The 24,302-nt window shown below is 37.1% G+C and overlaps 1 protein-coding gene across 1 annotated transcript in view; it reads right to left on the minus strand.

Annotated features, from left to right (window-relative positions):
* SLC9C1 (solute carrier family 9 member C1) overlaps positions 1-24,302 on the minus strand; it is a 92,505-nt gene that overhangs the window by 18,088 nt on the left and 50,115 nt on the right. Inside the window, exons 14-19 of the mRNA XM_069471968.1 lie at positions 23,035-23,154; positions 17,663-17,858; positions 12,998-13,183; positions 10,963-11,112; positions 9,912-9,963; positions 865-1,013 (exon numbers count right to left, since the gene is read on the minus strand). Coding sequence (XP_069328069.1) covers positions 865-1,013; positions 9,912-9,963; positions 10,963-11,112; positions 12,998-13,183; positions 17,663-17,858; positions 23,035-23,154 — 853 coding nt within the window. The remainder of the gene's footprint in view (positions 1-864; positions 1,014-9,911; positions 9,964-10,962; positions 11,113-12,997; positions 13,184-17,662; positions 17,859-23,034; positions 23,155-24,302) is intronic.

Consider the following 24,302-nt stretch of genomic DNA (forward strand, 5'->3'; position numbering starts at 1 on the left):
AGCATTCAATACTTGGAATGGCACTCGTCATTCTGTTTCTGACTTTAATAGGAATGCTATTTAATGTTTTGCTGTCTAAGACAATGTTGGCTGCTCACTTTTAATAGATATTCTTTAGCAAGTTAAGGATGTTCCTTCTCTTATTAGCTTTCCAAGATTGTTTGAACATTCTGAATGAGGGTTGAATTTTATCAAGTGGTTTTTTTCATCTCTGAATACGAGTCACCTAGCTATTTTGGGAGATAAAACCTACTTGTACAAAATATATTATACATTTAATATGCTACCAGATTCAGTTCACTACTATTATGCTAAGAAGTTTTATATATGTATTCACAAGTATAACAGTTTTATTATTTTTAATACTATTTCCAACTTTGGTGTCAAGTTGGTATTAGTACTTCCAGAATAGGTTAGGACTATTTCTATATTTTTATATGTCACAGTACCATTTATGTAACTTAGAAAAAGGAAATGTAGTCAATCCTAACCTTGTAATTGCATATTCTCACAAGTTATGGTTTATATAGAAAACATTATTTCAGTATCACAGATAATTCCCAGGAACATAGTGTAATTCCCACTGTAACTAGGATAAAGAATAGATTCATCAAATTCTTGGTTTGAGAGCAAAGCAGAGAAAGGGGTGGACCCTCACTGTAGCGAAAATGGAAAGAGAAGTTGACCCTTGGGACTGCAGGAATGAAACTGTCTATGATGGGTGCTTGGCTTTAGGTAATTGTTTTAAGTGAGATTTTCATATCTCAGGAATGGCCAAAATAGAAAGAGTCAAAAGTAGGCTTGAAGATCATGAATGACAGTATATCAAGTAAATATATTTGCTTTGAAAATATTCTACCTTACCTTTTCAATTTCAGTACCTTCAACTTGATGAATAATTCCTTTTAACCTGAAAGCCTTAATAATTTCTTTAGCCATGTTGAGCATGACATTAACCTCCTCTTTTGTTTTCATAGTGATAGCAATTTCTGGGTGATCACACTCTAAGTAGCCTGAAAATAATAAAATATTTTTAGGTGAAATAAGAACAATGTTTTAAATGTTTCATGTAGATAATAAGCTAATATTTCTGTTCTAAACTCATGGAGTATCACCCTCAACACAGGAAAATATATCTTTTCCTGAAGGGGCAATTGCAGTCAGTCATTATTCCCTAGCAGTGCCAGAGTTCTTCCTGCCATTATCTTGGCAACACTCATAATTGTGTCTAAGACCATGGAGAGGGATAGACAGCCCCAGTCCTAGGATTAACAGTCATACTGGTCTACCTGCACTGGGCACTGGGAGGCTGCTGGGGTGTCTAGTTCTGCAGTGCACGACGCACTTTCAAATTCTGTTTGAATTAGGATTTTTAGCTACAAACTGTGTGCTTACATATGGCTTATGATTAAGTTCTCTCACTCATCCTGGGTCATTGTCCACTCACCCTGCTAGTGTGTCTAGATGACTCAAACATCTATGAGAAGCCTGTCTCATCTGGGATTCCTGATGCCTATGAAAATTTCATCCACTTAGATTTTACATTCAGGCTTTTCCCTGATCATGACCTCTTATCTGGCTTGGTAACCATCTTCAATAGAAGATCTCTCATGCCTGACCTCATTGCCATGCTTGCTGTGTCCTTTTGCAGCCCACCATCTGGTATGAAACTCCTTTCACCTCCTCACACATGAACATTATACTGTGGGGGTGTGTCTGTTCCACTTGCAGAATGTGTCCTGCATTGGGAGCGTGAGCTGGCATGACTCAGAGAATAGGCTGTTGGTGTGTTTGGACATTGGACCTCACAGTAGCTCTAACAGATCTGTAAGACTCTATTTTGATTTCAACTCATTGCCAAGACCTAAATCTTTAAATGGCAGCTCTGAGGCAAGTGAAGGAAAAAGTAACTTCTTTCCTAATGTCACTTAAGAAGATACATATATTTCTGGTTTGGAAGAAAGAATTCATAAAGGCTATAATTACATGCATAATCATGACATGCTAATGTGTCTAAACAGAAATTAAAAGGACTTCATGGAGGAGGGTGATGGCAGAGTGGTGGTGACTGCCTGGATTCGTGCTCCCAGAGAGGAAGGCATGGATTCGGACCTACCACAATGCTAGAGGACCGCTCCCCCACAAGAACAGCGGTGTGAATCCACGGAGAATCAACGTGAAACAAACAGAGCGAGAAAAGTCTGAGGTGAACGGGAAATAAGATTGCAAAATTCTGGAGAGTGAGGGACGGACAATAGACAGCGGAGTGCGGAAAGGCTGCACCTGCCCCACCATCGAGTGGGGCGGGGGCAGCCTCCTAGGAAAGCAGCTTGTTCTCCCCACTGACCTCCACACCCACTTATTTAGAGACCTGCCTCAAGCCGGTGCAGAATCACCGAGGGAGACGTGGGGCTTTGCAGACAGGAGACTTTTTCGGGAAAATAGCTTAGACCCTGGGGGGGTATCAGCTGAGACCGCGCTTAGCGAGGAGGGACGGATCTGCGCCAAGGTGGAAAACTGCAAAGGGTCCCCGAACAATGGATTTCTTTGTATCTCCTTGCTCCTTTTTATGGCAGTTTTCCAGCCGGTGGCCCCCGGTGAGCATCTATGCCCGCCAGACCCCTGGCTCCAGTGTCTGCTGAACGTGAAACGTTAATCCCCTCCAGCCCCGGAGCTCTGTGGGCGCACGGGCGCCATCTTGAAATCCAAAGCGAAACCGCTCGGGAGCCACAAGGTGTCAAGCAGCTCTCTGTGCGGCACCCTCCGCTATTCTCTGAACCCACGCCAAGAGCGCGGGATATACATAAACACGGTGGGCAAGAGACACTACCAGGAAAACAGCTTGGACCCTGGGGGAATCTCAGCCTGGGCCGCGCTCGGTGTGGAGGGGTGGAGCTGAGCTAAGGTGTAAAAAACAATGGATCGCTGAATTACAGATTTGATTTTTAATTTTATTTTTTTTTTATTTTACTTTATTTTTATTTATTTATTTTATTTTTTGCCTTTCCCTGCCCTGCCCTGCTTGCTTGCTTGCTTTCTTTCTTTCTTTCTTTCTTTCTTTCTTTCTTTCTTCTTTTTGCCTTCTAGCTGGGGAGCCACGGTGGGCTTTGGAATTCGCCAGGCCCCTGGATCTGGTACCTACCGGAACCTGAGCAGTCACCCCCAGTGTCGGCGATCTGCGGGCATGCAATCGCCATCTTGGGGCCCACAGTCAAGTCGCAGAGGAGCCATAGGGTGCCAAAAGGCTCCCTGGGAGGCTCCCTCTCCTGGTCTGTGGACTTTCTATAGGGGCCCCGCCCTTGTGTAAACACTGAGTACTTCTCCAGACGTGAGAGTGTGGAGCCTGCTCCCTGGGGACATTGGGCCAGGGCAGACTTTTGCCCATGGGAGCTGCAGCAGCTGGGGCGCTGAGCAAGCGAGGGCACTGTCCACTCCCCATAGCTAGTATCTTTCCTGCGGAAAGAGACAGAAACCACCCCTATAGAGGAAGAACCAAAGGGAAATAAACAAACAAACAAACAAGGAGAATTTCGGTCTGCTACTAGTGTGGACCCTGCCTGCCTACTGAAAGACCACAACACAGTGCCCTAACTCGCCAAAGTGGTCTTGGATCACTCCAATCCTCTAGGGTTGGAACCACCAGAAGCAGCCCCCCCAACTGAAATAGAAAAAAATCTAAAAAATACACAACAGTCTCCCCCTCTTGATAAAAGAAGCAACATACCTAGACTGCTTCACAACCTAACAACAGAGTACAAAGAGTGCTGTTAACCAGAGTAAATCTGTAAGAAAAGATCCAATGATAAATCTAGATGGGAAGGGCCCAGTGAAAAAACACGGGGAGCACAAAATCAAACGGAAATCTCACCCACAAAGAGAAATACCAGCTCTCAACCATTTGACACAAACCAGACACAAAATACCAACATGTTACAGGAAGAATTCCAATTATGGATTATAAGCAAGCTGAATAATATACAAGAAACAATGGATAACCAGCACAAAGAAACCACACAAAAAATACAGGATTTGGAGGAAAAATTCACTAAAGAAATTGAAATATTGAAGAAAAACCAAACTGAACTCCTAGAAGTGAAGAATTCACTCAGAGAGCTACAAAACACTGTGGAAAGTCTCAAGAGCAGGGTAGATCAAACAGAGGAAAGAATCTCAGAGACTGAAGATAACTCTTTCCAACTAAATAAGTCAGTCACAGAGATAGATTGAAGAAATAAGAGAAATGATCAGAGTCTTCAAGAAATGTGGGATTATGTGAAGAAACCTAACTTGAGAGTTATTGGCATTCCTGAGGGTGAAGAAGACAATAATCAAGGGTTGGACAAGCTATTTGAAGACATAATTGAGGAAAATTTTCCAGGCCTTGCTAATACTCTAGACATACAGATTCAAGAAGCTCAAAGGACCCCTGGGAGATTCATAGCAAATAGGAAAACACCACACCACATAGTCATCAGGCTGACCAAAATATCCACTAAAGAGTCCCTTCTTCGAGCTGTAAGGAGAAAGAAACAAGTAACATACAAAGGAAAGGCCGGGCGCGGTGGCTCACGCCTGTAATCCTAGCACTCTGGGAGGCCAAGGTGGGTGGATCGTTTGAGCTCAGGAGTTCGAGACCAGCCTGAGCAAGAGCGAGACCCCATCTCTACTAAAAATAGAAAGAAATTATATGGACAGCTAAAAATATAGAAAAAATTAGCCGGGCATTGTGGTGCATGCCTGTAGTCCCAGCTACTCGGGAGACTGAGACAGGAGGATCACTTGAGCTCAGGAGTTTGAGGTTGCTGTGAGCTAGGCTGATGCCACGGCACTCACTCTAGCCTGGGCAACAGAGTGAGACTCTGTCTCAAAAAAAAAAAAAACAAAAAACAAAACAACACAACAAAAAAACAAAGGAAAGCCCATCAGAATTATGCCAGATTTCTCAACTGAAACCTTACAAGCAAGAAGAGGTTGGGGCCCCATTTTCACTCTTCTGGAACAGAATAATGCCCAGCCTAGAATCTTGTACCCAGCTAAGCTAAGTTTTCTATACGAAGGAGAAATTAAGACATTCTCAGATAAACAAAAGTTGAGGGAATTCACCAAGACAAGACCAGCCCTCCAAGAAGTACTCAAAAGAGAGTTACACACGGATCAGCACAAGAAAGACCCACAAATGTAAAACTACTCAAGATCTAAAGATCAAATCCCAAATACCACAATGGCTCAAGAGAGAAAACATAGCAATGAAGTTCTACCAAACAAGCTGAACAGAAAACTGTCCCACTTATCAGTTTTCTCAATAAATGTGAATGGCTTGAATTCCCCGCTCAAGAGACATAGACTGGCCCAATGGATAAAAAAACAGAATCCAAGTATCTGCTGTCTTCAAGAAACTCACCTAACCTGCAAAGATGCATTTAGATGGAAAATAAAAGGATGGAAATCGATATTTCAAGCAAACAGTAGCCAAAAGAAAGCTGGTGTGGCAGTCTTAATTTCCAATAACTTAGCTTTCAAACCAACAAAAGTAATAAAAGACAAAGATGGTTACTACATACTGGTTAAAGGCACAATTCAACAAGAAGACATGACTATACTCAATATATATGCACCCAACCTAGGTGCACCTAGATTCATAAAGCAAACCCTACTTGATCTGAACCAAATGATAGATAACAATACTAGAATAGCTGGAGACTTTAATACCCCACTGACAGTACAGGACAGATCCTCTAAACAGAAAATAAACAAAGACATAATGGACTTAAATAGAATCCTAGAACAAATGGGCATGGCTGACATCCACAGGACATTCTACCCAAAGTCCACAGAATATACATTCTTCTCATCAGCTCACAGGACATTCTCTAAGATTGACCATATCCTAGGACATAAAGCATGTCTTAAAAAATTCAAAAAAATAGAAATTATACCATGCATCTTCTCAGATCACAGAGGAATAAAAGTAACAATGAACCCAAACAGAAACCCTCATTCCTACTCAAAGTCATGGAAGCTAAACAACTTTCTCTTTTTTTTTTTTTTTGAGACAGAGTCTCACTCTGTTGCCCAGGCTACAGTGAGTGCCGTGGCGTCAGCCTAGCTCACAGCAACCTCACACTCCTGAGCTCAAGGGATCCTCCTGCCTCAGCCTCCTGAGTAGCTGGGACTACAGGCATGTGCCACCATGCCCGGCTAATTTTTTCTATATATATTTTTAGCTGTCCATATAATTTCTTTCTATTTTTAGTAGAGGTGGGGTCTCGCTCTTGCTGAGGCTGGATAAACAGCTTTCTCCTGAACAATTATTCTATAAAGGAAGAAATCAAGATGGAAATCAAAAGTTTCTTTGAATTAAATGACAATGGAGATACAACTTATCAAAATCTATGGGACACAGCTAAAGCAGTCCTGAGAGGAAAATTCATATCCACAAATGCCTATATCAAAAAGACAGAAAACTTGCAAATAGACAACCTAATGAATAAACTCAAAGAGCTGGAGAAAGAAGAACAGAATGATCCCAAACCCAGCAGAAGGCGAGAAATTACTAAGATCAAATCAGAATTAAATGAAAAGGACAACAAAGAAACTATAAGGGAAATTAATAAAACAAAAAGTTGCTTCTTTGAAAAGATAAATAAAATAGACACACCTCTGGCTAGACTAACCAAGAGCACAAAAGTAAAATCTCTAATAACCTCCATTAGGAAATGAAAGGAGAAATCACAACCAATGCCACAGAGATACAAGATATCATCTATGAATTCTACAAAAATCTTTATGCACACAAACTGGAGAACGTGGAGGAAATGGACAAATTTTTAGAAACACATAGTCTTCCCAGGCTCAACAAGGAAGAAATAGAGTCCCTGAACAGACCAATATCAAGAACTGAAATCGAAACAGCAATAAAAAACCTTCCCAAAAAGAAAAGCCCTGGACCAGATGGGTTCACACCCGAATTTTACCATACATACAAAGAAGAACTGGTGCCCATCCTACACAAACTATTCTCCAATATTGAGAAGGATGGAATTCTCCCCAACATGTTCTACCAAGCCAATATAACATTGATACCAAAACCTGGAAAGGACGCAACAAAAATAGAGAACTACAGACCAATTTCTCTCATGAATATAGATGCAAAAACTCTCAATAAAATACTAGCAAATCGAATCCAAGTGCTTATCAAAAAATAATCCACCACGACCAAGTGGGCTTCATCCCAGAGATGCAGGGGTGGTTCAACATACGTAAATCTATAAATGTAATTCACCACATAAATAGAAGCAAAAACAAAAACCATATGATCCTCTCAATAGATGCAGAAAAAGCATTTGACAAAATTCAACACCCTTTTATGATAAAAACGCTTAACAAAATAGGCATAGATGGAACCTACCTAAAAATGATACAAGCCATATATGACAAACCCACAGCCAACATCATTCTGAATGGGGAAAAATTGAAAGCACTCCCACTTAGAACTGGAACCAGACAGGGCTGCCCACTGTCCCCATTACTTTTCAACATAGTATTGGAAGTCCTTGCGAGAGCTATTAGGCAAGAGAGCAGAATCAAGGGAATCCAAATAGGGAAAGAAGAGATCAAACTCTCACTTTTTGCTGATGATATGATGTTATATCTGGAAAACCCCCAGGATTCAACCATGAGACTCCTGGAATTGATTAACGAATATAGCAAAGTCTCAGGCTACAAAATTAATATACACAAATCAGAGGCATTTGTATATGCCAATAACAGTCAATCGGAAAACCAAATTAAAGACTCAATACCCTTCAAAATAGCAACAAAGAAAATAAAATATCTAGGAATATACCTAACTAAAGAAGTAAAGGACCTCTATAAGGAAAACTATGAAACACTGAGAAAAGAAATAGTAGAACTTGCAAATAGATGGAAAACTATACCATGCTTGTGGATCGGAAGAATCAACATTGTTAAAATGTCTATACTACCCAAAGTGATTTACAGATTCAATGCAATTCCTATTAAGCTACCAACATCATTCTTCACAGAAGTAGAGAAAATAATTATACACTTTGTATGGAATCAGAGAAGACCCCATATAGCAAAAGAAATTTTAAGCAACAAAAACAAAATGGGGGTATTAATTTGCCAGACTTCAAACTATACTACAAGGCTGTGGTTCTTAAAGCAGCCTGGTACTGGCACAAGTGCAGGGACACAGACCAGTGGAACACAACAGAAAATCCAAATATAGAACCATCCTTATATAGACACCTAATTTTTGATAAAGCAGGAAAGAACATACTCTGGGGACAAGAATCCCTATTCAATAAATGGTGCTGGGAGAATTGGTTAGCCACATGTAGAAGACTGAAACAGGACCCACAGCTTTCACCTCTTACAAAAATCAAATCACGGTGGATAACAGACTTAAACCTTAGGCGTGATACAATCAGAATTCTAGAAGAAAATGTAGGAAAGACTCTTACAGACATTGGCCTAGGCAAAGAATTTATGAAGAAGACCCCTAAGGCAATCACAGCAACAACAAAAATAAATGAATGGGACATGATTAAATTAAAAAGCTTCTGCACAGCCAAAGAAACAGTCACGAGAATAAACAGACCACCTACAGAATGGGAAAAAATTTTTGCATACTACACATCAGATAAAGGACTGATAACAAGAATCTATTTAGAACTCAGGAAAATCAGCAAGAAAAAAATCAAACAACCCTATCAAAAAGTGGGCAAATGACATGAATAGAAATTTTTCAAAAGAAGATATAAAAATGGCTAACAAACATATGAAAAAATGCTCAACATTCCTAATCATCAGGGAAATGCAAATCAAAACCACAATGAGATATCATTTAACCCCAGTGAGAATGGCCTTTATCAAAAAATCCCAAAACAACACATGTTGGCGTGGATGTGGAGAAACAGGAACACTCATACACTGCTGGTGGGACTGCAAACTAGTGCAACCCCTGTGGAAAGCATTATGGAGGTATCTTAAACAGATTCTAGTAGACCTGCCATTTGATCCAGCAATCCCATTATTGGGCATACACCCAAAGGAAAAAAGGTCATTCTATAACAAAGACATACGTACCCGAATGTTTATAGCAGCACAATTCACATTGCAAAGATGTGGAAACAACCTAAGTGCCCATCAATACTTGATTGCATTAGTAAGCTGTGGTATATGAATACCAAGGAATATTACTCAGCTATAAGAAATAATGAAGATATGACATCTCTATGGTTCTCCTGGAGAGAGTTGGAGTCCATTATATTAAGTGAAGTATCCCAAGAATGGAAAAACAAGCATCACATGTACTCACCAGAAAATTGGTTTCCCTGATCATCACCTAAATACACATCTGGGAATGATACCAATCGGATATCAGACTGAGGTGGGGGGTGGGGGGAGGGGATGGGTGCATGCCCACCTAATGAGTGCATTGCGCACCGTTTGGGGAATGGTCACGCTTGAAGGTGCTGACTTGGGAAGGGGTGGTGGGGAAGGAAGGGATATATACCTACATGATGGGTGCAACGCGCACTGTCTGGGGAACGGACACGCCTGAAGCTTTGACTTGGGGAGACAGGCGGTACATGGGCAATGTATGTAACCTCAAATTCTGTATCCCCCATAATAAGATGAAATAAAAAAAAAAAATAAAAGGACTTCATTGTTGTAAAAGGCAGAGAGAACTGGTGTGGAGAGGTAATATTGTACTATTCCCATCTAATGAAAATAAGATCACATTGATTATTGAAGTTATCCATTTTATTATTAGTGAGTGGGTTTCCTCTAAAGATTAGCTCTAGTTATAAAAACCACTGCCTTTCTGAAGTAGTGATCATAAGAGATGGTCATGATGAATATTTAGGATGAGAGCTACTTACCTAGCTCTTTCATAGCGTTTTCCATATTCCTTATTACTCGCTTTAATAACATCTAAGGATCAAAAGAAATATTATCTCCATTGGCAAAACAAATTTTTATAAGATGTCATTTGCAACTGATGGATTTTTAACCTAAATCAATAACTTTAAAGAAATGGAGAGCTCTTCAGGGATTAGAAGTGAATTTTGAGCTGCAGCACTCTTTGCTTCAGCAAGACTGGTGAGGAAGATAAGAAGTAGCATTATCTAGGCAGATTTTGAGAAACCTGAATGTGAGTCATATATTTTTACTTTAGGACACTATTGATTCTCAAAAATACACGCATCATAGGTACATTCAGCTTTAGGAGAGCCTCAAAATTTGGGACACGAGGATGGCTTGTGGACACATATCAGTATTGATCTGTCTCAATAGAAAAAAAATAAAAATAAAATCTAGAATTTAGGCCCTAGAACTGTCTTTGCTGCTAACTAGCTATGTGATTTTGGACAGAATCATTTAACCTCTCTGAGTCCCATTTTTCTCATCTGCATAATGATGGAATCAGGCTAGGTTTCCCTCTGGATGAATTATTGTTTTCTTTGCTGCTTTCTATTCGCCAGATCACTTGTTTTTCCATTACTGTTTACTGTGGGGAAAACAAGGATAGAGTGAGATAGAAATAAGGAGCTTTTGGGCATTATGAGGAAGCTCTGCTCAACACTGCCATCACTTCTCACCTTCCAATATTTCCTATTTAGTGCATCTGTTGCCTGACTGATCCTGGGGCTAGCATCAGGAGGAAGTGGACCATTGCACATCGATTTCATGATAGCCTCCACAAAGACAGAAAGGTGCCTTCCAAGAGCCTTGCAATTGCTAATTTGGCACAGACGTTTCTGTGAGGAGGTATTTGCGTAATTTAAATGTAGACTAGTTTAAGTACTTGCAGAAATTAATTAGCAAACCAGGAGTCAAAGACCACATCTACATAGACAGAGAACATGATGGGTGAAGGCAATTGAGGGGTAGGGAGATTGAACTCCTCTTAGTATTTTAGGTTTTCCTTACCTGTTTAGCCTGTTTAGAGCTTGCAATCTGATCAATTATAGTCAGTACATCTGATTCACCTTGGACATATCCTTTTAGTACAGCATACCTAAAGGACAGCAGATGACTCATCCTTTTATCTGTTAATTGCAGCAACTTTGGTGTCACGAGCTGGGGAAAACAGGACTACTATTTAATATAAACTGTACAAATTCTATTTAATTATATGTTAATTAGCTTAACCAAAATAGATAATAAGAAAGTAACTGCCCTCAAAGGTAAATACAGTAACCTGTCAAGGTTCTTGGTTATTTTATTCATGGTATCTTTATAAGTTCATAACTACAGCTACTTCCCCTATGACTGATAATATTGGGCACCTGTGTGAAGTTTATGACCTTATTCTTTATTTTCCTTATAGAGGATTTGATGCTATTTTCAATTAATTTAAATTCTTGGAAAAATGTGATTAATCTTTTGGGGTTAGGCCACAAAATACCTATATAAAGTACTGTCACCTTTACATGCTAAATCATCTACTAAACTTCTATTAGATGGTTCCATCAGGTGAGAATCCACCACAACAAAATTGCCTGTTAGAACCCAAAATTAACTTCTCCCTCTCCCTGTTTCTCTGTTGAGGACTGAAGTCTCTGGGTTATCTGCTACCACTGTGCAATCCCCTAGCTTCAGCAGTTTGCTGTTCCCTTTGTTTCCTATCCATGCTTCACCATCTTCGTACTCTATCCTCCAGCCACGTGCCATTAATCCCCAAAGAGATTATACTCAGCTTTCAAGATTCAGCTCAAGTATCACCTAATAAAGGAAGTCTTTTCTATCCCACCAGCATTCTGTGCATATTCCTGTTTTGCACTTATACTGCCATATAACATTGGAATATCTAGATTACTTGTCATTTCTCTTCTACAATAAGCTGCCTAAGGGCAGAGACTATATCAAATTTGTCTTCATATTTCAATGGCTTACGATTTGACATAAGATAAGGGTTCAGAGTTTCCTGATTATATAGACAAACAAACTTTTCTGATGTGGTTTATCAGTTTCTTCATCTAAACTAATTGGTAGACTCTTGATATCTTCCTATCAGGAAGAATTAATCAGTCTTTGGACTACACTAGACTTGCCTTCCTCAGGTCAAATTGCACTCTACCATTACTTATAGTTCACTAGAGTACTAAAAAATAAAGGAGCCAATGTTTGTATACTTTTAGACCTAGTTGCTTTATACTTCTCAGTAGCAAAATTATGTTTAAATGTATGTAAGAAAGATCTAAATGTATAGGTTCTGTTAGCTTTATCTCCAGATGAACTATGTCTTATTTAGCTTTGTATGTACCATAGCGCTTATATGCCTGTGTGTCTTCTTTGTGTATGAATAGAGAAAAAGACAGAAGAGACAGGAGCAGGGGAGGGAAGGGGGGAGAGAGAGAGAGAGAGAGAGAGAGAGAATATTGTGTATTCACATATATACTTCTATGCCTTGTGAGAGAATGAGTTTTATGTCATTGAAATAATCATACAGAAAATACTCATCATATAAACATATATTAGACAATCAAAGGTCATTTTTGATACCACGATTATATACTACTGTGAACTTATATAATGTGAAATGTGTATTTTTTTTCTTGATTTGTATGAATGTGTACTATTTGCTTTGTCCGTATGAATGCTTTGCATGGTTGTTTGTTTTGTTGATTTCCATCTTTTATTCCCTAGGTATCTATAGAAATAAACATTACTTTGGGGTTGACTTGTACTTACATTAATGTGGAATTTCTCGTGTGGTCTCTATTCGAAGAGAAAGCTGTGATTGGTGTTTCTATACTTTCATGTGCTAAATGAACTTCTAATATAATTTGGGTATTTGTAACATAAAATGCTATAAAACTTAACTTGTCAAAGGGAGGTAGAATTTAAAATATAAACATTAGTCCAATAGAAAGTGGTAGTCATAAAACTAGTAAACTGATTTTAATCTGTATTTCATAAAAATCAGTAGGAATTTGAATTTGCATGATTTACTTTTCTTTACCTTCAAAAGGCGTAGTAAACGAAGAAGTTGAACAGTTTTTATAAAGACCAATGTTTGATTCAAAACAATATTCTTATTAATGGTGTTTATCTCAGCAAGTATTATATCTATGATGGCAACTACTGTAATTAGTAATTCAAATAAGTTCCAGGTATATGAGAAAAAATCATTCCTTATTGCTGCCATCTGTTGATTTAAAAAGAAATTACATTATCATATTTGTTTTTGCTTTTACTACACCGTTTCCCACAATAACTTAAACATCATCACTCAGCTTTTTCTCTCACCGAGCTTAAGACTTCACATGTGTAAAATACCACCAGGAAACCCAAAACAAACAAACAAAACAAGTTCATCAGTTCTATCTTGTAGTAAAGGAACGCTCATAGGACTATCGATTTAGGATTGGGTATAAAGCACAGTTATAGATGAAAAGAAACAGATTTACATAATGACACTGGTAAAAAGTAGCAGCAATGGAAAGGCAGAAAATTCAAACAAAAACATAGTGTCCCAGGGCTTTTTAATTTAAAACAAATACCCTTAAATACCACAATAATCCTGAGTGCTATATTCCATTTTTTAGTATTATATGATTGATGTCCAAAATGGTGATTCTGAATAATGAAGAAAAAAATTAGATTATGTTTGGTTTGATGCGTGTGGGCAAGGTTTTTATTAAAGTAGTTCGAGATTTAAAGATGTATTTATTAAAAGGTTATGCTTTGTTCACTAAATTCACTTCTGTAATTTCATCTTGGGACAATGCAGAATAAAAGTCACTTTTAATTTCTTAAAAACTTTAATAAAAGTAAATATTTTGTCAGAATTCCACTGGTAATTATACTAATCTTTTTCTTTATCTCAGTAAATATATTTGTTTGTGGAGCTAACATCAGGCTTCATCAACACATGCACATTCAGATAAATACATTTCAGAAGCTATTTATGTATGTTTCACTCCATAACCCATATGTTCCTACACCAGAGAGGAAATAGCTTATTAGAATGCTTTTTAACAGGGAAAGTAATGACAGTCTTTTAAATAAGATAGTTACAAGTTGAGAAATTGCTTCTGTCATTTTTATTAAAGTAAACTTAGTTTTTAAAATTTTCTCCTTTACACATCTAGATAGCCAGTGAGAATAATCAGAGTAGTTGCTGATTCTGACAACATTTTTTTAGAATCATTAAAAAAGGTGACTTTCTAGAAGCAACTCAAAAGGAAATAGGAAAATTGAAACATATACAAATCTCCTACTACTAGACATAAGACCAGATTAGAATACATAGTTCCCTTTCCTTGTGTTGACTACATTAATTTGAAGGCATTAATATTATAACTTCATCTGAATTCTGGAAATGAGGATTTCATTGCATCAAATCCATACAGGAAAAAGTGTTTGTGACAATTCTGTCCAGGGCCTGCTCAAGGCCATCTGAAGATAGTTGAAGTATGTTTCTAGTTAAATATGAAATTTCTAGTATAATATGAATATTATGGAAGGAGCTCATTTTTATAAGTTAAAGTGAAATATATCTGAAAATTTTAGATCTTATATCTGTATCCACATGCTTTGCCTCACTTAACTATTATCTAACAATTGATCTGCTAAATTTATAATACTGGAACAAGTAATTTTTAAATGTTCCAGAATTGTGACCTGCTATAGTGGTTTAATATCATAACATCTTCCTTCCTAAATATAATTATTTGAATTTAGACATGTTAAATTAAAATATATATTCATACTAGTAAGTGATAACATTAATTTGGAATGAAATGGCTAAAATACTGAAGCATTTATTACAAGGGAGAAGATATTCGAAATACCTACTATTTTATTATAGTTCATTCAGTCAGTCCTTTATTTTGAAAATGTTTATTGAAAACCTGCTATAGCTAAGAGAATGGGAGGTTTCAAAGATGATTATAGATTCAAGCTTGGGAAATTGGGTTTTCAGTGGAATTCTAAAGGAAGAGTAGGTTTAGGGAAGATACATTTCTTTTGAATATGCTGCTTGAGATGTTTACACAGTATTTTGTCAGAGGGATCTAGTTAGCAGTTATCTACATGATCTGAGGCACTGGATAAAATTTGGGCTGCAGACATGAATTTGGGAGTCATTACATTATGAATGATAGTTGATACCATGAAAGTGGACAAGACAGCATGGTCTATAAAGCCCTTCATTATTTAATTTACATCTATGTCTCGCCTCATTTTCCATACCATCCACACTAATTTAACATCTCTTCAACCTTCACCCTGACCAAGCCATCTCTGAGCTCCAGTATTGGCAATGATGTTCCTTACATACGAGTATGCCACAGTGTTGCCTCTCAGTTTTCCCTTAGAGAAAATACTCATCTACTCATTTTCATCTTTGATTCCTATATATTATTCAAAATTCAGCTCAAGTAACTCCCTCTCTTGAAAACCTTCCTTCTCTGACCCTACTGTTCTGTGTGAGAAACTCTGTTTATTCCCATAGTACTGTGAATTTCTTTATTATACTAAAGATACTGATTTGTAATTTTGATTAATATGTAGTCTCCTACCAGCCTGATTCCCTTACCCTCACTTCACTCTGATTCTAAGAAAGTATAGGAGACAGATATATTCATGTCCATGGGACATTGTGTGATCCATTATAAATTAAGAAATTGCTATGCTTGTTTATAAACAGACTCCTGTATATTTAGTGATAGAGAGTTATTTCTCCTGAGACTGCTGGCATTTGGCCATGCCGAGGGAATTCAATGTCTGAATCTGGGAAGCAAAGGATAAGATCCTGGTCTTGTGAGGTCCTGCTCATTTAGCCTCTCTAGATGTTTCATTTTCTTCTTATTGAAGCAGAGTATTGGTTAGATTATTCTCTTAGGAACTTGAAAGAACTGGCTGAAAGAGTTTAAATTTTATCTCGATACCAACTATTCAGAAATGTAAGAAATTATCTGGAGGTTATAAGAATATGGCCACAGGAAAAGGAAAGTCCAGTGCAAAAGGACAATGTAGGCTTCAAATGAGGAGGGGTTTGTTGAATGCAAGATTGTCAAAGAATGGTTGGAAACTCAAGTAATGCCACCTTCTGGATCTCAGATGCCCAAGAGTGATCAACATTCCCCTGACAAAGTTTCAAAAGACCCATTTCTCTAACAGAGTGAAGAATGTTTTGGGAAAAGTTTGAAAATATAGGGAAGGGAATTTAAGGCAGCACTGTGTATTAGAAAGAACATGAACCTCGAGGGATTGTATCCCAACTCTACTATTCATTAGCTATGTGATTTTAGACAAGAGACTCAGTCCCTGATCTGTAAAATGCAAGCATGACAGCAAGGTTAATTTAAGGATTTGAAATGTCATAATGAAAATAAATGGTGCCTTGTAGGCAAAAAATTATTATTATTAACATAATGGAGACTTTAAAAGACAAGGTAAAAATGGCAGAACTGAACTAAACAGAAAAGAGGGTAAAGGAAATGATAAGTAAATGTGAGGTTGCAAATTGGGCAGAGAGAATAAATCTTGAGTTAAGTCGGAGGTAGAGACAAGAACAGGGTTGTGACTTGGAAGTTATCTTCTCAGCTACGAAGTACAATGATATGTTGTAGTCCAGTACTGGTGTCTTAAGTGGGCCTGATTATATGAAGCCCACTGTGGCTATGGCAGCAGCCTAACCTTGGAAAAGCACAAAGAATATTAGAGGGATCTGTTATTAGATCTAGAAGGATCTCCATCTGTCATTTAGGCCAACCCTTCTCAGAAACTTCAGGGTGGGAAAAGTTCAGTAACTTAGTCAACAGCTTACAGCTTGTCAGAGAAAACCAAAACAAGAGCTAAAGTCTATTGAATCCCAGCTCAGTGCTCTTCCCACTATGGTACATGTTAAATGATTTTAGGGGACTCTCACTCGCACCCACATGCTGTCACTAACCTTGACCCTAATTGCTTTATTTTCTCTTAATTCTATGAAACCTTCTATGGTCTTTTCAACTAGCTTGGAATTTATTACATACAATGCGATTGGATTTGAATTCATTTTTTTCCAATACCATGGCTCTGCAGTAGCATTTAAATTTTCCACTAAAGATCTGAGGTTCACATTTTTGTGCAAATATCAGACATAATTCCTCTATTTAAATTTTCTTGCTAAAAATATTTTATATTACCATTTGTTAATCCATACAACGCAACACTACCATCAATTTGTAGGTATACATTCCCATCATTTAACAGCTGCCTTTATATTATATTTAAAAAATAAAATTGTGAAATTTTTCAAGTATAAAAGAGTATCTATCAAGCTACCCATCCATCTGTTTATCTATCTAGTATAAAAATAATAAAATGAACATTCATGTACTCACCACCCTGCTAAGTTTAAGACCATGCTGATGCCTTTTAAACTCACTATTTCCCTTGGACACACACCATTTTAAAATTTATTTTTGCAAATACAAAATCAGTGCTTAAAGTATGCATATTTTCTATTGACTCACCCTGAAAATCACCTTCAAAAATTAAAGTTTGTTTTGGGAAGTAAGGGAGAATTTCATACACTCCTTTAGAAAACCCTCTGTAGCTAGTGTTGAAAAACGAGGTTAGGAAATTTGCCTGTTAGACATATAACAAGTTCATACACATGCAAATTTTAGATTACCTTAAGTAGGCCCTCTAGAATATAAAATGCAAGAAAAACGTAGCTAACACATTTTATTTCGTGGTCATAGATTTGACCTAACTGGGGAATCCAAAACATTATAATAGGAAATGTATTCAGTAGTGTCACAAGGTATCCAACATACTCAAATTCAGGAGTAAATACTATTTTGTGGCAGATACGAAAACAGAAATGCCTGTAAAACAAAAAGATAGTTTTATCTGATAAAAGAATTACATCAAATGATCTTCAGTTCTGTTCTAATTACCAACAGTCACAGAGCCCTCCTTAATTCTAGAAGCAGCCACCACTAGCTAACACTTTCTTGCCTTCTGCTTCAAATGCTGTCCTTTTAATTTCCTCTTCTGCTAAATGTCTTAAGTCTAGCTTCCCCTCTGTCTTTTTGTCCTTTCTTAACTCTCATTCACTTTTTCTATTACTTTTAACAGAAATACTTTTGGTGTAAGACAGGAATAATTCAAACTGGAAATTTTTAAGCATAAACATAATCCCTCTCACCTTCCAATACTTCCAATTCTTAGAGATGGCTACTATTAACAGTTTGAATATTGTTCTAAATTTTTTGTTTATAAAACCATTATCTATACACATAAAATAAATTAAATTATACATATTTTTCTGTAACCTGATTCTTTTTTTCCTTTTAACAATGTATCATGAGTATCTTCCCTTTCAAAGGCATAAAATTAGGAACAAAGCCTAGGATACACGGTATTGGAACATATGGATCCAAAGTTTATCAAAAACTTTAAAATAATGTATATGCTTTGAAAAATATTTTCCATACTATGTATGCTAGAAAGTGAAATATATATGAAAGGATTTACTTTTTGTATTTTTAATTCTATTTTTTAATTATTCAAGTAGCATAATAATGCATTATTATTGTTAAAACTCAAAATGATATGATCAATCACTTGCTGGTTAAGACTGAGGAAGTATGAGATAATTTTCTACCATTCTCAGGGGTATATTGGTGCTATGGGCCAAAAGCTTTTATAATTTGGGATCCTATTTGAGAAAAAGATGATGACATGATGAACACAGAAGTGTATGATCGTGTGATCACATCGCTAGGGCCCTCCAAGACCTCAGGCAGTGCCTGTGTGAGACAGAAGCTGTGGAGTGTGAGCCTTGTCAGCTTCATGGTAACACCACCTCTGCCCTTCTTCAGTCCTCTCTCCAGACTGCTTTTCTCGATTTCTTCCAGTAGCAAAACCATATCTGGCACAGCACTGCACTTGTGGTTACTTTTGCTTAAGTTTATGGTTGACCATAATCTGTCATGTTTATGCCAGAGAGGTGAATTGAAGGGGATGTGATGGGAACTATTCATAATTCCTTTAAATCTTTAGTGTTTGTGTTAATTTCTTAATTCCTCATGAGATGCTGTATTGCTTCTTACTATTTTGGTCATAGGTTCCACTTGGCTACTTGGCTAGTCCTGCCATAATAGTTTTTATTCTATAGGTCAGCAAATCAATGTGAGTGTTCAGTTAGATACTAAGTATATTAATCCCCATTATACCCTCAGGGACTCAGAGAAATAACCACACAGTGGGCCTTCTGGACCCTGAGACAAACTGGGCCAGAAATACCATATATCTAGCCTAAAAACACCAGTTTAACTTGAGGATCACGATAGCATTTCAGGCCTTTGGTATCAATATTGACCTCTTAAATTGCCATATCCAAAAGTCATCAAAAAGTCTGGGTGTTGTCTTTCCCCCAATGCATAGCAATGATAAAATGAGTAAAGGTCCATTTGAGAAAAGATTGAGGGATCATTTGTGCTATGTCTTTGTGGTGTAGTTCTTTCTCAAGGGCTCTGGTTCTGACAACTGACCTAGATATATAGAGAAGGGTGAGAGATCATGATTTTTCTTTGCAGTAGCTGCTTTCATCCTTTTTTTCATGAGCTTTCTCTTTGGAAAAATAACACTCTAATTAACTGTTCATCTATACCGCCCTTTGGCATGTACTGTTTGTTAGCCATCCTCAGATGAAGGCACTCTGTAGGTCAAAGCACACTGAATGCTACTCTAGGTTTTCTGCCCACAAAATAAAGTATTCCCATCTTGAATATGACATTTAAGTACTGCCATTTGTCTTCTGTCATTCCCAAATCTTATTTATCCTTTTGATAACTAGAGAGGTCAATTTCTCGGTAGCCTCTCCTACTGGCAACCTCACTGTCCCCCTCTGCAGGCCACGGTTGCCAGTAGGAGAGGCTACCACGAAATTGACCAGAAATTCACTGTCCCCCCCTCACTGGATTTCTTAGCAAGCTTCACTGTTGCCTTGGTGAATGGAAATGTCCTCTTAGTCTTCCCAGAGAACAAATTCATATGGTTGGTTCTTCATTCTCACATAATAAATCCAACCAAACATTCCCATTTTTATTACCTGAACTTCATTTACTGTAGGTTGTTGGCCTGGTCAAGTTTCAAAGAACCATCTCAGGAGTGTAATAGTACCCATGCCAAGTGTTTTTGACAGTGCTAAGACTCGAGTCATCATGGATAAGACCACTCATGCCAATAAATTCTTCCCAATCCGGCCTTATGTTGCAACTTTCCTGTGCAACACCCTCAAGATTCATTCCCTCATATGTTCTACCAGCATTTACAGTCAGGTCCTGTAATTCCTGCAGGAGATAATCTGTAGGCTCCTGAAACAGGCACTATATTTCCCTCTCCAGCTGTGTTGAGACCTGACTGGGTCATTTCCCTAGAAACAATAAAAGGTGATGAAGACTGATCTTGAAAAAAGGACAAGTATCATTTTGTGATGTCTCTGTGGCATCTGATGGCGATAGGAGGCTACTCTCCTCTAGTAGTGGGGAGAGGGTTGTCTTTGCCAGACCAGAGTGTTCATGAGAATCTGAGAGTTCAAGACCCTCAGGTTTGTCTACCATAGTGTTTCCATTTCAGGTCTCATGGTCCCAGTCTTTTTCTATCGGAGCTTTGACCTTGATACAGAAGCCCTGTCAATGCTATGTATTTAGTTTCATTTGCATAGCTCTAGCTGCACCCTCCCAAATTATATATAGTATATTGATTTTATTTAATTTTGAATAATTTAAGTTGAATTTTTAATTTCAATAATTATATGTATATATTTTTCCCATTTTTCTATTCAGTTTGTTTTGGTGGTTGAACTTGCCATGTTTGTGATTCCATCATTTATTAACTTCAACATTTCAGTAATACTTACAGTTCATACTGAATAATTCTAATAACTGAAGTCTTAGAGATATAAATCTGTTGTTATTCCTACTGACTCTCATTCATGTTTACTTGTTTCTTTGTGTGTTCATTGATCTTTGACAAGGACTTCATCTACTAGCTAGGGTACTTAATCTTGAATGAAATACTATTCAGCACTTAATAATAAATGCTAACATCTGTTAAGCACTTGCCCAGTGCTAGTCCCTGAACTAAGTGCTTCTATACTGTTTATGCAATCTTTACAACAATCCCATAAAGTAAGGAAAGGAGGAACCTACTTAGCATATTTTAGTACCAACTATGTGTCAGTTACTTTGACGGATGTTTTTTTTTTTTTTTTTTGTTGAGACAGAGTCTCACTTTGTTGCCCAGGCTAGAGTGAGTGCCGTGGCGTCAGCTTAGCTCACAGCAACCTCAAACTCCTGGGCTTAAGCGATCCTACTGCCTCAGCCTCCCGAGTAGCTGGGACTACAGGCATGCGCCACTATGCCCGGCTAATTTTTTCTATATATAGATTTTTAGGTGTCCATATAATGTCTTTCTATTTTTAGTAGAGACGGGGTCTCGCTCAGGCTGGTCTCGAACTCCTGACCTTGAGCAATCCACCCGCCTCGGCCTCCCAGAGTGCTAGGATTACAGGCGTGAGCCACCGCGCCCGGCCGGATGTTTTACATATGTCAGTTAGTCTCCAGAATATGATGTAAATGTTACTATACCAAGTTTTCAAATGAGGAAACAGAAGCCTATAAAGATCATTCAGCTAATAAATGATGGAGCCTGTTATTCTAAACCAAGTCATCTGAATTCAGAATCTGTACTTCTACTTACTTTGGGATAATGATGTTTAAAAGACAGCCTAAAGGATATATGGGCTGTCAGTAATAGTTTTTCAAATCTCCCTTTCTTACATCAACAGAAATAATTACTCAGAAAAGTTGAAGCTTCAGTCAGCATTGAAGGATTTTAAAGAATTATAATACAAAAATATCCTTCATATTTGAGTGTGGTGGATTAAAGATAGACACAAAATCTTTGCTATTCCTATTGAGAAGTGGGCTCTATATTTCTTCCCCCTGAATCTAACAAAAGAAATAAGAGGCATCCAAAGTGCAAAGGAAGAAGTGAAGTATTTCTATTTATGGATGACACGATCCTGTATACAGAAAATCCTAAAGAACCCACAAAAAAAAAAAAATCATCTAGAATTAATATACAAAATCAGCAAAGGTTTAGGATACAAGCTTGATATATAAACATCAGTTATATTTATACACATTAGGAATGAATGGTCTGAAAATGAAATTATAAAAACAATTCTATTTAAAATAACATAAAAAGAACAAAATAGTTGCGATTAAATTCAACCTAAGATTTAAATGCTGAAAACTATAAAACATTACTGAAAGAATTTAAAGGTTTAAATAATGGAAAGATTCCATGTTCATGGATTGGAAGGCTTAATGTTGCTAAGCTGACAATACTACCTAAAACAATCTACAGATTGAATGCAATTCCTATGAAAATCTCAATGATATTTTTTGCAGAAATAGACAAAGTAATACTAAAATTTATGTGAAATTGCAAGAGAACTCAAATAGCTAGAACAATCTTGAAAAAGAAAATAAAGTTGAAGGACTCATACTTTGTTTTATCAAAATTGTCCAGCAGCAGTGAAAAACAATTTGTTAGTTCTTCAGGAAATTAAATATAGAATTACCACATGACCCAGCAATTTTATGCCTACAAGTATACCCAAAAGAATGAGAAGCAGATATTCAATTACTTGCACATGAATGTTCATAGCAGCACTGTTCAGAACAGCCAAAAGGTAAAAACAACTCAAATGCCCATCAACTGATAAAGGGGTACACAAATGTGGTATATCCATACAATGTAAAATTATTCAGCTGTAAAAAGGATTAAAGTATTGATACAGGCTACAAAGTTAATAAACCTTACATTGATACATTCTTCTTTAAGTAATTTTTTGTATATATATAAGTAATTTAGTTATAAACTACTTCAAAAAATTTTACAAAGTATATAGTATATAATTTAAAAAAATAAACAGAATTTCAAATGACTATAATTGAATTTCTTATAAGGTTCAAAAGCACTTACCCTGATGAGATCTCATTTTCTTTTTTAGTTTTATATGCCCAATTGAGCAGTATTTTTCTAACAATGATAAGGATCTTTCTGCTTTCAGAATATTTCCTTATTGTCTCAATACTTATATATCTAAAAAAAGAGAAATCTTTAAACATGCTTTACACATTTTGAGATAAGTTTAATGCAATATTGTCAGAAATCAGGAAGACTATTTTGTGCAATGATGACTGGATTTAAGACACTTTCATGGGAACAGTTCCAAGTCATGAAGCTGTAGACACAAGTAGATATACAAACATGAAGTTAGGATGTAGCACTAATTCATTAAATAGAGAGTATTAAAATTTGGAGATACATGATTTAAAATAGTAAAAAGTTTAAGATTCAAGGAGAGAAAGCACACAATGATTGAAATATTTGGTATTCATATATATTGAGGTTGTCATGTTGGATCTCTCATTGTCTGGTGTGGCAATGAACAAATTACCTCATTAACCTGCTTGCTCATCTATAAAATGGGGTAAAAATACTTATGTCAGTCTGGGATAATTAAATGAGAAATTACTAATATGTATAAAGCATCCAGCCAATCTCATACATATCCCCATCTCATTTATTTCACATTCAAGGCATCTAGGAAGGTTAAAATGACTATAAAAGAATTAAAATGGGAACTTGGAGAAGTCAGTGGTCATAAAGGCCCCAAAGACATTTTGGTAGCACTTGTCCCAAGTTGTCTGTAAATTTCTGCTGGCTTTTTTATTGAGATAGTTCAGATCAATGTATATGATTTGGTCTTATTTAACCAATTCCCTTGGTTTTACAAAGTATTCATCCTTGCTGATGAGATACTTACATTGTCTTCATCAGAAGGAGGCTGGGTCTTTGCCCTTGGGTCTGAGGTCCTATTTTGTAATGTGGCTTAATGGAAGAGCATTGGAAATCTAAGTTCAAAGGCTGACTTTTAGACCTGCCATTTGACCCAGCAATCCCATTACTGGGCATATACCCAAAGGAAAAAAGGTCATTCTGTAACAAAGACACATGTACCGAATGTTTATAGCAGCACAATTCACAATAGCAAAGATGTGGAAACAACCCAAATGCCCATCAATACATGATTGGATTAGTAAACTGTGGTATATGTATACCATGGAATATTACTCAGCTATAAGGAATGATGAAGATACAACATCTCTATGGTTCTCCTGGAGAGTTGGAACCCATTCTCTTAAGTGAAGTATCCCAAGAATGGAAAAACAAGCATCACATGTACT

Source organism: Eulemur rufifrons, chromosome 7 (assembly GCF_041146395.1).
Source record: "Eulemur rufifrons isolate Redbay chromosome 7, OSU_ERuf_1, whole genome shotgun sequence".
In the NCBI taxonomy this organism is placed as follows: domain Eukaryota; kingdom Metazoa; phylum Chordata; class Mammalia; order Primates; family Lemuridae; genus Eulemur; species Eulemur rufifrons.